Source organism: Heterodontus francisci, chromosome 10, assembly GCF_036365525.1.
Source record: "Heterodontus francisci isolate sHetFra1 chromosome 10, sHetFra1.hap1, whole genome shotgun sequence".
Classification (NCBI taxonomy): Eukaryota; Metazoa; Chordata; class Chondrichthyes; order Heterodontiformes; family Heterodontidae; genus Heterodontus; species Heterodontus francisci.
Window position 1 is genome coordinate 33,596,158 of NC_090380.1, and position 14,578 is coordinate 33,610,735.

The 14,578-nt window shown below is 41.0% G+C and overlaps 1 protein-coding gene across 4 annotated transcripts in view; it reads right to left on the reverse strand.

The window, feature by feature from the left end:
* reps2 (RALBP1 associated Eps domain containing 2) overlaps positions 1-14,578 on the reverse strand; it is a 292,361-nt gene that overhangs the window by 221,936 nt on the left and 55,847 nt on the right. For all 4 annotated transcript variants that reach the window (XM_068040420.1, XM_068040419.1, XM_068040421.1 and 1 more), the window contains one exon: positions 785-908. In XM_068040420.1, the coding sequence (XP_067896521.1) occupies positions 785-908 (124 nt within the window). The remainder of the gene's footprint in view (positions 1-784; positions 909-14,578) is intronic.

Below are 14,578 nucleotides of genomic sequence, written 5' to 3' on the forward strand. Positions count from 1 at the left end.
AGGGAGAACAGCATGTCAATAGTCGATCTCTCTGCACGAAAGCCACACTGTGCCTCAGGGTAGACGCGCTCGGCCAGCTTCTGGAGCCTGTTCAGAGCGACTCGAGCAAAGACTTTCCCCACTATGCTGAGCAGGGAGATTCCACGGTAGTTGTTGCAGTCACCGCGGTCACCTTTGTTTTTATAGAGGGTGATGATGTTGGCATCGCGCATGTCCTGGGGGACATCTTTACATCTTTTAACATCTTTACAACAGCAATTTCAGAGACATTGGAACGGGTAACGTGAAACTATTACTTCTTCCAAGGATAATGAAAAGTGCAATAAGACCTTATAAAGGAAAGTACACATTTTCACAGATGCCATTAAGCTCTAAAATTCAAATAACATTTTTAATTAATAGTCCCAGAAAACATGACATTTATTTAGATTATGCTTTAGACATCAGTTGTCCAGTTAATTACTTACATTTATACAGGAGTGTTTTCTTCAATTCAAAAAACGTGCTGAGATTTTCCCCAGCAGCTTTTAAACTACATCTTTCAGCATTGTGTTTAATTTTCAAGTTGAAAATAGGCATAAACAATTACTATGCAGGCTCAGGAAGAGTAATCATTGTCCAATTTGCTATCATGTTAACATCTAATGGCTTACTTATTCACAAGGTACAACAGTTTACTTCATACCAACATATCCATTAGGTTACAATTCTAACCTGCAATGCTTGCATCAATACCTCAACAATAACTGTACAACCCAATATTAAAAGCAGTATTACTACTTACCACTGTTAATGCTTTCCAGCTGTACTGGAAGGTTAGACTGGGCTGCAGCTATTAGCTTCAGGGCAATGTAAAACTGACCTCGTCCAAAATAACCCAGTTGCTTTGCACCACATAGGTTCATGATCTAAATGGACCAAAGAATATCATAGTTAATGCTTTGGTAAAGAACTCCTTCAAAAAACACTTCCAAATTATTCACATGACACTTTGATTTGCAAAACTACTAACCATGAACAGCAATACTTGGAAGGAAGAAAATTATACTTATGTATTAGAAAACTGAAGCAAAAATGTAAATCAATTCCAATTTGTGCTGGCTTTTTAATTCCAATATTTTTCTTATTCAAAGTTGTGTTCCTTTACAAAGAACAGAAGGGCAAGAGTCTGGAAACATAAAAGAATCCCATCAACAACTGTTTCATTTAACAGCTCGCATTGTACCTCAAGCATGACTGCACTTTTTAATATTATTTTGTAAGCCAACACAAATCACTAGTTCCTGCAGAGCTAAACAGTTTGTGCAAGAGAAACAGCCACGTGTAAATGGGCATCAGCGTAAGGGTGTTGACCCTCCCATTTAAATGTATTCAAAAGGGGGTTTAATCAAACTATGGATTGCTTAGGCACACTTATTTTAGATGGGGTAGGAAAATGCCAACACCTGACTATTGTAAATAATGATAAAAACAGAGGGGAATCTGTCTCAGAGACATTCATTCCTCATTTGAGTATCATCTGCGGCTCTGTTGGTAGCACTCTCACCTCCAAGTCATAAGGTTGTGGATTCAAGTTCCACTTCAGCAGAGAAGGAGAAAGTCAAAGGTGCGGCAATAAATGGAACTTTCCATGCTTGAACAGCAGGGTTGGGATTATGTCCTCGCCGGGTGCCCTTCTGTGTCAACATGCATTACACAGTTTGATGGCTTCTAACCTCCGACAGTTTCGGAGTGAAGAATGCAGTGAAACAGGGTTGTGTCCTAGACCCCACTTTGTTTGGCATCTTCTTCTCCATGCTCTTGACCTTCACCTTCCCTGCAGATATGGAAGGAGTCTACTTGCACACCAGGTCAGATGGCAAGCTCTACAATTTTTCAAGGCTGGAAGCGAAGACAAAACCACACTGCACCCTAATCAGAGAACTCCTCCACACTGATGATGCTGCATTAGTTGCTCACACGGAAATTCAGTTACAAAGACTCATGGACTGACTCGCCAATGCCTGTAGCATGCTCTCCTGGACTATAAGCATCAAGAAAACCGTGGTGTAGGACAAGGTGTTGCATCTCCGCCCTGATCACACTAAACCCCCTACTGGAAGTGGTTAGCAACTTCTGCTACCTCAGGTCCATGGTGACAGACAATCTGTCCTTTGATGCAGAGCTCAGTACACACATGGGGAAAGCAGCTACGACCTTTGGCCAATTCACCAAACGCGCATGGGATAACACCAAGCTGACCCTTAGGACCAAGCTGATGGTTTATAAGGCCTGTGTTCTCAGCACCTTGCTGTATGGCTGTGAAACATGGGTGACTTACAGCTACCAGGAAGAGAAGCTCAATAATTTCCATCTTCGCTGTCTACGGCGCATTATGGGTATATCCTGACGGGACAAAAATCACAAATGCCGCAGTCCTCTCAAAGGCACAGCTCCCAAGTGTGTTGGCACTAATCAAACAGAGGTGGCTTCGGTAGATCTGTAGACCCAGTAAAAACACATATAGTAAACACATAAGAACTTAGTTAAAACAAAGGGGCTAGTCACACAACAACGAACAGTGTGTTAAAGCATAGGAAGGATGAGTAGAAAGAGACCACAGCACACAGATGGCCAAGGCGTTGTAGATAGTATAGAAAAGATGTTGATCCCAGACACAGTCCTTGCAATTAGCAGATTTTGGGAGTTATCATGGAAACCAGATATGATTAAACTCATAATAGACAATAGGAAACTGAAGTTTTGAACAGGTTCTCACTGAGCCAAATAAGGAATTATCATTATGTCATTATACCAGACCTCTATGAGGAAGTAAGAGGGGAGGGTCTTAGAAACAAGAGTTAACCCCTGACTGAAACCAGGGAAGGTATGAGAACCCCGGGGAAGAACATTCGAGAAGATACCCTGAGCCAGGGGCTCAGAGCAGAAGAGCAGCCGCAAGCCCGAGACTGATCACCTCGTGTCTTGACGGGTAGTATACTATGCACGTAGTGAGAGCTTGTACTTTGATGATTTAGTGTGTGAATAAAATATCGATATACATTTCACCAATTGGATTCCGTGGATATTTTAAGAGTAGAGTGCGTGTTAGGCACAACGTAATTGGCGCCCGAACAGGGACTCGGTTGTAGTGCTATTTCAAGTTATTTTGAACAGCCTCGCTGAGTTTGAACTAAATTATAAACAAAGTTATGAGTCTGACGGATCGGATTGGTGAACCTTTGAGTAATTATGGCCCTGGCCAGGCCAGAGTGGGAGTTGGAACTCCAGAAATATTTGAAGGGCAAGTGGCCCTCGTGGATAGAGTTTGCAGTTAAACAGTACACGGGCCAGGGGTCTGTTGGGGTACAGCATTGGGAGGATGTGCATGCCCACCAAGCCAAATGGGCGCCTAAGTTAGTGAAAGCCACTGCTGAGTGGCATGATAGGTCCCTAAAGGCAGAGTCAGTTAGTGCAGCACAGGTGGTGCCAGTCAATGCCAGTCTCAAGCTAAAAAGGCCGAATACAATTGCAGTAAGGCTGAGAGGGAAGCGAACAGGGCAAAAGAAACAGCTCACAAGAGCGGAACAGAAATGCTCTGACTTACAGACCGCAATGATGGTTCTGCACCGCTTACAGAAGGAGTGGGTGTACCAGTCAGCGGATCATATCAAATGTCAGGAGGAAATAAGTAAACTACAGTCTCAACTCTCAGCACAGAGGGGTATAATATGCACTTCTGTAGATAGGGAGGATGATGACGACAATTTTAAATCGGGCCAACTTGGCAGATAAGGCCAGAGGGCTCCATAACAAAGTTTATAACAGAGTGACATAAAAAGACTATGTTTTAGTGAAATTTCAAGTGAGTAAAAACAAGTTACTGTGACTTTTCATTCTAATATGTGAATGTTGGAAGCTTCCACGAATGAAATGAATGCCCTTGGGATTTGCAGCCTGTGTTCTGTGGAACTAACCGTCGTTAACTCTTTGTTGTCTGGCCTTGATGTTGAAAGAATGAGTCTGTTACTTTTTCTATTTTTACATGTGTATATCTTAGTTTAGAGATACAGCACTGAAACAGGCCCTTCGGCCCACTGAGTCTGTGCCGACCATCAACCACCCATTCATACTAATCCTACACTAATCCCATATTCCTATCACATCCCCACCTGTCCCTATATGGGAACCTATTTTGGTTGTGAAGTAGTTTAACCTGTGTGTTCCTTGGCATCGGGACAGGGAATTTGACACAGATTTTGGTACTTTGAATTCATAACCCATTACAGGAAATCAATTTTCTAAGTTGTTTGGAATTGAATGACTGTGAAAAGTGATTGTTGAGTGTATTCACTGCAATTTAAGATTGTGCACCCAGGAATGGAATATAAAATTGAATTATATTTTAAATTGAATTTTTATTTTAAAAGTTGGTTTTGCAACTGTGAAAAGACAATGAACAATTTTGTAAGAGATAAGCTTCAGCCTTGAAGGTCTGAAGACGTCTGGCAGAAATCCAATTTGAAGTTTACAACATTGCTTTAATTGGAGTTCCAGTTTAAAATCTGTTCGTTTTTTTTGGAGTTTAAATTAAAGACATGTTTTACTGACTGTTTTAAGTAGCAAATGTCAGGAATTGGATATTGGTTTAAGGGAGGGAGAGAAGGATAAGAAACAAAGGAGATATAGGAAAGATTCTGTTTGTTTAAAGTTTGTTTAAGAAGCTGGTGTTAAATCTTTAGTTTTAAGAATGTTAAATAACTTTTTCTTTAATTTTTGGTTTTATTACAGTCATTTGAAAAGGCGCCTGAAGAACAAGAAAAATGACGTAATTTACCATCTTTAAAAAAACCACGTGCTATTATGTGTTTAGTTGCTAAGTATTATAAGTTAATAAGTCTGAGTTAAGTTTATACTATTAAAGTTAATTGACCTTTTAAGTTGAAAAACTGGAAATTTCATTTGTGGCCACAATGAACTTTCAGGTTTATTATGCCAAGTTTTGGAGGAGTCTTCAGTTCCGGACATAAGACTCATTCATATAACATTGGCAGTTTTGATTTTTAAATATTTATTGCAGTGAATTGGAATTTGGAATCATCTTTGTTATAAAAAAAACCTGGCATTAGAAACCTGTTACAAAAGATGCTAAAAGTTTGAAAACAGTTGGAGTTTAATCTAAAATGCTGTCTTTCCTGATGGAGATGCTTTCCTTTGAGGCTGATAATGTTACTAATTACTTTGTTGTTTTCAAACCCTATGGATACCAAAAGGATTGAAAAAAAATGTTTAAAATGGAGTGTAGCTCTTTTTGATCAGAAAAAAAAGGTTACGTAAAGTGACGCAGCTGAGAATGTTTTGCTCTGCCCCCTTGGAGACAAACCCTGCTGCAGCTATTGTTTTTCCATTTACTCCACCACACAATTTTTGCATTGCTGAGAATAAAATTTATATATATTGGACATTATTAAATCTTACATTTCTAAATTGACAGATAGAATTGGACAAATTAATCCTTTGGGCTCAGGTGTAGAGCCACAATGGATTCTTTGTTTTTTTTTTAAGCAGGTGATGGTAGTTTCCAAGGCCACATGAGAACTGATGCCACAGCAAGAGATCCAGCAACGTTAAGAATTTAAGAACTTAATTGCAGACATCAAATGTCGCAGCATCTTTATCAATGAGACAAAGTGCTTGAGAAGGAGAGATAGTTGCAAGCACTTCTGTCTTTAATGTAAAAAAAATACCACCAAGTCTGGCCATAAGAAATTGGAATCAATAAACAAAATTGAACTGATATGAGTGGTTATTTAAAGTACTCAAAGGGAAATTTATCTGATATTTAAGAGGACAATCAAAGTTTTAGAAAACAAAAAAAAAATAACAGTTTAAGTGGTTTACGGTGTTGGACATTAGCAATGAGTTCTGATCCATACCGCTGGCACAAGAGTGTCACTATAAATTTGCATTTGTGTTCCAGGGACAACAGTACACCTGGATATGTCTCTCCCAACGATTTCATCATAGTCCGTCAATATTCCACCAGCGGTTGGCACAGAGTAAGGAGGAGCTCCTTCGACTCTTCTGGAAGGTCGGAGTGAAAGTTAAGCCTAAAAAGGCACAGTTAATGAAGGAAAAGGGAATAGTAATAACACAGGGAAAGCATGAGATAGAGCAGATGCAAGTACAGAGAATTCTCAAACTCCCTCTACCACAAGATATTAACTCTGAGATCATTTTTGGGCCTTGTTGGGTATCGCAGGAACCACATGGATGGATTTGTATTAAAGCCAGCCCCTTTATAGGATGTCCTAAATAAGAACTACTACGTGCCTGGCAGACAACTTAATCTGCCAGGGCGAACCCTATGAGTGTCAGGTTTTGACAGCAAAGGCCCTCCAGGGACCTTTTGCGTCAAAATCATTGTGGGGGGTGTACAAGGGAAGGAGCCTGCAATCAAACCAGCAATCAAAATTTTTGTTGACTGTTCCTCTACAGGGGAGGATGGGATTAGGCAGACAGGATGTGGATTACACATACAGGAGGATGGAAGTCCTCAGGGACGAATTGCGATGGGTCTTTCTTGTAAATGTTACTATCGGACAGTGGGTATGTGTCGAATGCCCAAAAGGCACCCACCAGGGGCACCCCCCCCACGAGTTCCCTTTATGGCAGTGTGATGAAAAAGAATGTAGAAACCGATCAATATGTGTGAAACCACAAAACAATAGGGGCTATTGGCTCTATTGTGTTTGGAGAAATAAAAAAAGGACAGTTCGTATTCCAGGTTGTGAGATTAAATGTACAAGGAGCGCCAACCACCACGGTTACCCCCATATCAGAATTACCAACGAGTAAGGTTACAAACCCAGCAGCCACAAGTGACTGATCTCCCTTGCCCTGCCTTAACTGCAGGATCAGAAAACGGACTTGCGATAATGAAAACTCAAAATTGTATATGATAATATACTGCTTGAGTTAGTACCGGTAATATTGAATATCTCAGATATCCAGCTACCTGACTGGTGCCCTGAGAAGACCCGAGAGTTGCACAAGGTATTACTGCAACAATTGCTGAGACAAGAGTTTGGTGATGAGGGAATAATAAAGGAAAATAAACGTAAACGTAGTTTAGTGAATGACGCAGCCACAGTCTTTAATACGGGAACTTCAATTATCAATACTATAGATTTGGAAAGCATGTACCAGAAGGTTAGAACTCTCAGTCAGCTAGTAAAGGATATTTTGAAAAAGGAACAACAGGGACAGAGTGGTGTAGCTAAAGCAGGACAGGATTTGACGAACACAGTGACAGGACTGGTGAGAGTACTGGAAGGTCATGCTCATACTATTAATGATATAATAGAAAAGGTAAAGGAGGTCCACAACATTTCAAATAATGAAAGTGTTTGTAGTGAATACGGTTCGTGAATGTTAGAACAAACTCGAGAAAATTTGAAGCAAATTAATGCTGGGCTGGTACCAGTTTGGATAAATGACACCCAGTTGGAGGACTTAGCTGGTCACACAAATGATAAAATTACCAGGTGCCGACTCAGAAAACTTGTTAAGGTATGGAAAGGTCAGGAGTGTGTAAATACAGGTTCTATGAGTATTGGAGTCATATTGGGAATACCTGTAATTCCGAGAGATAAGTTAGGGATGCAATTATACGAAGTAGAAAATATAGGGGTGATAAAGGGAAAAGATTACATAAAATACCATGATATTTTACCCTATGTTGTGGAAATTGGAAAAGAGATAGTTGGAACAACATTTCTGAGTGTAGTCTGGAAAACCAGGTGGTCATATGTCCTCATCCTATATATAAAACAGCAGAATCAAAATGTGGATTTAATGCCACTGTAAATTGCATCATGAAGACTAGGAAAGCATTATCAGGGCTAACCCATGTGGCCTATATGGGAAAGGGGAGATATTGTTTAACCACTATGGTGAAGGAATACCAGTATGGACATAACCGGACTTGTCCGGTGAGCAACAGTATGTTTTGTTTCAACCCACAAATACCAACCAGAGTAGGAAAAATGGAGTTGGTAGACATACATAAACAAAAGACGGAAATGATAACTGTGACAGAAAGTATTAAAGAGAACTTGATAAATTACTTCCGGGAATACGAATGTACTATTCAGCCATTGCCCACACGCTTGGGTAAAGAGAGACAGCAACTAGAAGCCTTTGCTGTAGTGTACTATTATCTGGAACAGTCGAGGATGCTACAAGATGAGATTGACGAGATAAATGATTCTACCTGGTGGGAGGACTTATGGAACTGGGTGTCAAACATGCAGATACACCCCTGGTTTAGAATGATCTCCCATGTCCTGATGGTGCTTTCGGGTATCTTGGTGTTATACGTGACGTACTTAATTTGGAAACTTAAGAAATTAATTAAGCAATGTGAGAGGATGTATGAACACAGGTTGGACAGCTACCTTAAAGGCAATCAATATTCAAACTGCTCTGTAAAAGATAGACAATTAGTTATGCCATACAAGGGTAATTGTATAACCTATTCGTATATACTTAAAATGAGTTAATGAATGATCAATGTACTCTAAGAATGAAATTGCGACTGTATTATGTTCACACAATTGATTATGTAACAGTGATGTTTAAGTTGTGCTTTCTTTAATATTACGCTGCTTATGCTTTGCTTTGAAAATGAAATTGTAATTGCACATAAGAGACATAAGAGTGTAATCCCTAGGGCATAGCCCTGCAGGATCAAAGGGGGGACTGTAGACCCAGTAAAAACACATAGTAAAAACACACATAGAAAAAACACATAAGAACTTAGTTAAAACAAAGAGGCTAGTCACACAACAACGAACAGTGTGTTAAAGCATAGGGAGGATGAGTAGAAAGAGACCACAGCACACAGATGGCCAAGGAGTTGTAGATAGTATAGAAAAGATGTTGAGAAGGATCCCAGACACAGTCCTTGCATGTAGCAGATATAGGGAATCATCATGGACACCAGATATGATTAAACTCATAATAAACAATAGGAAACTGTGAAGTTTTGAACAGGTTCTCACTAAGCCAAATAAGGAATTATCATTATGTCAAAATACCAGACCCCTATGAGTAAGAGGGGAGGGTCTTAGAAACAAGATTTAACCCGACTGAAGCCAGGGAAGGTACGACAACCCCGGGGAAGAACACTCGAGAAGATACCCTGAGCCAGGGGTTCAGAGAACAGAAGAGCAGCCGCAAATCCGAGACTGATCACCTCGTGTCTTGATGGGTAGTATACTGTACAAGCAGTGAGAACTTGTACTTGATGATTTAGTGTGTGAATAAAATATTGATATACCTTTCACCAATCGGATTCCGTGGATTCTTTAAGAGTAGAGTGCGTGTTAGGCACAACAGATCAGACACGTCCACAGGATGGAAAATGTTTGGGTACCCAAGGACCTTCTGTATGGTGAGGTAGTCAGGGCCAGATGACCAGTGGGCACCCAAAACTCTGCTTCAAGGATGCTTACAAGTGGGACATGAGGGCTCTAAATGTCGGCTATCGCACCTGGGAGTCACCAGCTAGTGAAAGAGGGAAATGGCGACACATCCCGTGGACTGGTGTGCACTATCATGACAGCCAGTTGCTACAGCAGCTTGGCAACAGGCACTATCAAAAACAACAAATCAGAGTGTCACTTGGCAGCTTCACATGTGGCATTTGTGGCAGAACCTGCCTCTCTCAGCCATCAGCAAAGAAGCACCAAGAGAAGACACCACACCTAAATGGATTGTTTGCTGTGGGTCCATCATCTTTTGTAGATGGAAGGATACCAAACAGACTTAGTTACCCAATACCACTTTATATTGAGTAGCACAAGCTTTAATTCACCTTAAAGACTTCAAGCAAAGCTCTTAACTAAGTCAAGGGATGCAGCTACAAATAACTGTGGATCCTCCACAGACAAGAAATTGTTACCTGATTAGAACTAGAGTTTGTATTTACTGGGAGCTCATAGTTACATCCAGATATCCTGATAAGCCTCAATTGTTGCAAACCTAAGGCAAATAGCAGATGTGATGGAAGGTTTCCAGTTGATCATGTTTTAGTTTTAATAAATTACAGTACTTGACCTCAGTTTCATTTTCCCTTCTTCCATATTAGCTCTGGAATGAAGATGGTAACTAATTTCTGATGGTCTAGTTTGATATTCCGTTACTCTATCACATTCATATTTAACAAAGTACTTTGACTGGTGCGGCAACGTTGCAACAAATTCAGCACAAATGAAGTTTGATTATTGTTATTATTCATTCATCTATGTAAAACAACAAAATATGCTGAATTTTATTATTGTTAACCTGGTTACATGTTTGTAATAATCAGCAGAAAACCTACCTCAAGTTACAGCAACAAAAGCTAATAGAACAATAACTAACAGGCTGGTAATCTTTATATGTACTCAGAAATGGTCCCAGATTTGTTATATATTAGTAAGCTCTCCAGGCATATGAAGCCAACTGCTGATGCTATCAGCATGTTTGAATTTCTATTGTGAGATGCTGTGCAATTATTTATTTGTCAATCTACCATTTATGGACAATTGACCAAACGTGTTCTTGTTGAGCTATGATTTCTTGCTGTTGGGCAAAAATGCAGCTGAAAAGATATATTTTGATTCCCACCCTCTTCCCCAGAGTATTGTAAAGGTGTAGAACTTGGTTCCAGAGTTAATGGCTGAGGCAGAAGATATATCAACATTCAAGATTGGATAGGATAGGTGGATGAAAAAGGGAACAGGGGGCATAACTATAGTTAGGACTATTTGCTCATGTAGAGGGTAAATGCCAGCATGTAATGGTTGGACCAAATGGCCTTTTTACTTGTTGCAACACCTATGTATTTCAATTCAAACGATGGTAGAGTCATCTTGGTTTCATGTCGTTATGCTCGGGTGAGGAAGGGGTCTCAGGCTTCCCTCTTGCCCCTTTCCTGGTTTGACCGTAACAGGGTTTATCTTTTAAAACACAATGATTTTAGCTAACCCCCCCCCTCAATGAGCCCTTGCTCACTGTACTCTAATTGTAAATGCAAATGAACCAATCAGATAGATTTTCTTAAACTTACATCTTTCTTGATTAAACCCATGAGCGATATCACTCTAACCTGGTTAAAATGACTAAAATACGCGATGCAACCATACTCGCATGCATACGAGAGGCGCACACACACAAATAGATACAGAGGAGAAGAAAGAATTGTGGGGGGGGGGGGGGGCGGTGTGGTGGTTGAAGTAGAGTTTGTAATAAATGGAATTCAGTTACTGGGTGGTAATGTCCTTGATACAATGTTACAATGTCCTTATTTGAAGTTAAGGTCTTGGAGTCCTCATTGGGCCTCAGTGCACAATTTCAAGCCTGCTTCTCAGGTACCAGAAGGCCAAAGAGAGACCTTATCTGTAGTCTTGAAGTGTAGAAGTTGCCACCGTGGTTTCCCTGGGGCCTTGCTGGGGAGGGAGAGAGAGCGACAGAGATCGATCTTTTCCTTGGCGTTCAAATTGCAGCCTTTTCCTTTCTGTGGCACAATTCAAAAAGTCCCAGTCTTACCAGCAGGTAGGGCATGTGACCATCTCTGTCTGAAACAGCAACTTCTGGGAGGGTTGTTGGATTTCAGAGTCTTCCACATACTCAGTGGGGGGTGGAGTTTTGTCTCTTACAAAGTCAAAAGCTGTTTGTGTCTTTTGACCATCACTATTCTTCAGTCCAAACTTGTTAATTGAATCAAGGAGCACCCCCATTGTCTCTCCATTCGTGTCTCTCAGAATGCAAATATACAACCATGTTTTCAACCGCTCAGTTCTGTTTTTTTAAACATGTTCTTTGCAATGTCCAGTAAAAAGTTTCAAGTAGTGCCCCATATGACAAAATTAACATGTTTCCATTTGGCAGGTGTGATTTCTGCCACAATATCCAAAATCCTTTTCTCTTGTTCCTCCCTGAAAAGAAGTTCCCATGACCCAACTTTTGAACCTATGTCTTTCTCTCCAATCTCCGCTTATTGTTTCCAATGGCAGAAGGGTTGGTAACTGAAGAACACAGATTTAAAGTAACGGGCAAAACACCCAGAGGAAAGACGAGGAGACTTTAAAAAAAAAAAGCTTGTAGTTGTGATCTGAAACGCATTGTCCGAAAGGGAAATGGAAACAAATGCAAAGGTAACTTTCCAAAGGGAATTGGATACTTGAACAGAAAATTGCAGGGCTAAGAAGAAACAGCAGGGGAATTGAACATATTGGACATTTGTTTCCCCCAAAGAGCTGCATAAGGCAATGGGTTGAATGGCCTCCTTCTGTGCTGTAAGATTCTAGGAATCTTTCTCCAATTTCATTTAATCCAAGAGCCCTACCTCCTGCACCCTCCCTCTCCCATATTTCCACTCAACTGCTGACGACCCAACATGTCTAACACCCATTTTAAATGGTTCCCTTTCATCAGGTATTGACCCCATCACTTTTAAAACTGCTCTCAACTTTGATTTGTCCAATGAATTGATGAAAGATTTGACAGGTTTTTAAAATTTGATGGACAGCTCTATATTTACCGTTGAAAGGGCCTCAACCTGAAGCTTTAACTGTTTCTCTCCCTATAGATGCTGCCTGACCAGTTGAATGTTTAGAATTTTCAGTTTTTGTCATATTTCCAGCATCAGAATATTTTGCTTTTGTACTTTTAAACAACCTAATTAATAGAATCTAACTGTGACATGGCACTGTCGTCTACTCATTCTCATTGTCTGCTATCTGAAGAATGGGAGCACACAAGAATAGTGTTATAGCTATAAAGGCACCCGTATGATTCCTGGGCAATGTTACATTACCAGTTAGAAAGGCGCACGCTAGTTCTTCAGGAATAAAGGCACGGAAGAAATATCTGCAGGAGCACTAAAAGCTTACTGACTACATGAAGAAAATGTGAAATGAAATAGTACCAGGACACTCCAGATTCTGAAAGTGCTGTACATAGGGAAAAGGTATAAATCAAGATGGCAATCTAACAGTGCAACATTTTTAAAAATAGCAAGTCTCTTGTGGCACATCTTAAAGTAACTAAGATAGTAAGCTGTGTTACACTGTCAGCACGGTTATACCATGCAACACACAATGTATTATTCTGCGGCTAAGGCACAGTTGTGTCTAGCCGGGCCTTCCTCTTCTCTCTCACACACACATGCACGTGCGCACACAGTCCAGTTTCGATGGAAACCTTAGATGCCTTGCATTCAAGAAGGCTCTTAATAATTTTTTTTAACCTCATGTTCTCTGTGGGAAGCAAGGCATTATTACAAGTTTAGTTTATGCAAGATTGACCAGATCATCCTCCGTAACAATTGTTACAGCCACACGGTGCAATGTGGGTGGTTCCTGCTATTCTGTATTCCAGAACTTGCCGCACCCCTAGCCAAGCTGTTCCAGTATAGCTACAACACTGGCATTTACCCTGCAATGTGGAAAATTGCCCAGGTATGTCCTGTACACAAAAAGCAGGACAAGTCCAACCCGGCCAATTACCGTCCCATCAGTCTACTCTCAATCATCAGTAAAGTGATGGAAGGTGTCATCAACAGTGCCATCAAGCGGCACTTGCTGAGCAACAACCTGCTCAGTGACATTCAATTTGGGTTCCGCCAGGGCCACTCAGTTCCTGACCTCATTACAGCCTTGGTTCAAACATGAACAAAAGAGCTGAACTCAAGAGGTGAGGTGAGAGTGGCTGCCTTCGACATCAAGGCAGCATTTTACCGAGTATAGCATCAAGGTGCCCTAGCAAAACTGGAGTCAATGGGAATCAGGGGGAAAACACTCTGTTGGTTGGAGCTAAAGGAAGATGGTTGTGGTTGTTGGAGGTCAATCATCTGAGCCCCAGGACATCACTGCAGGAGTTCCTCAGGCCCAACCATCTTCAGCTGCTTCATCAATGACCCGCCTTCAATCATAAGGTCAGAAGTGGGGATGTTCGCTGATGATTGCACAATGTTCAGCATCATTCGCGACTCCTCAAATACTGAAGCAGTCCATGTAGAAATGCAGCAAGACCTAGACAATATCCAAACTTGGGCCGATAAGTGGCAAGTAACATTTGCACCACACAAGAGCCAGGCAATGACCATCTCCAACAAGAGAGAATCTAACCATCTCCCCTTGACATTCAATGGCATTACCATCACTGAATCCCCCACGATCAACATCCTAGGGGCTACCATTGACCAGAAACTGAACTGGAGTAGTCATATAAATACCATGGCTACAAGAGCAGGTCAGAGGCTAGGAATCCTGAGGCGAGTAACTCACCTCCTGACTCCCCAAAGCCTGTCCACCATCTACAAGGCACAAGTCAGGAGTGTGATGGAATACTCTCCACTTGCCTGGATGGGTGCAGCTCCAACAACACTCAAGAAGCTCGACATCATCCAGGACAAAGTAGCCTGCATGATTGGCACACCATCCACAAACATTCACTCCCTTCACCACCGACGCACAATGGCAGCAGTGTGTACCATCTACAAGATGCACTGCAGCAACACACCAAGGCTCCTTAGACAGCACCTTCCAAA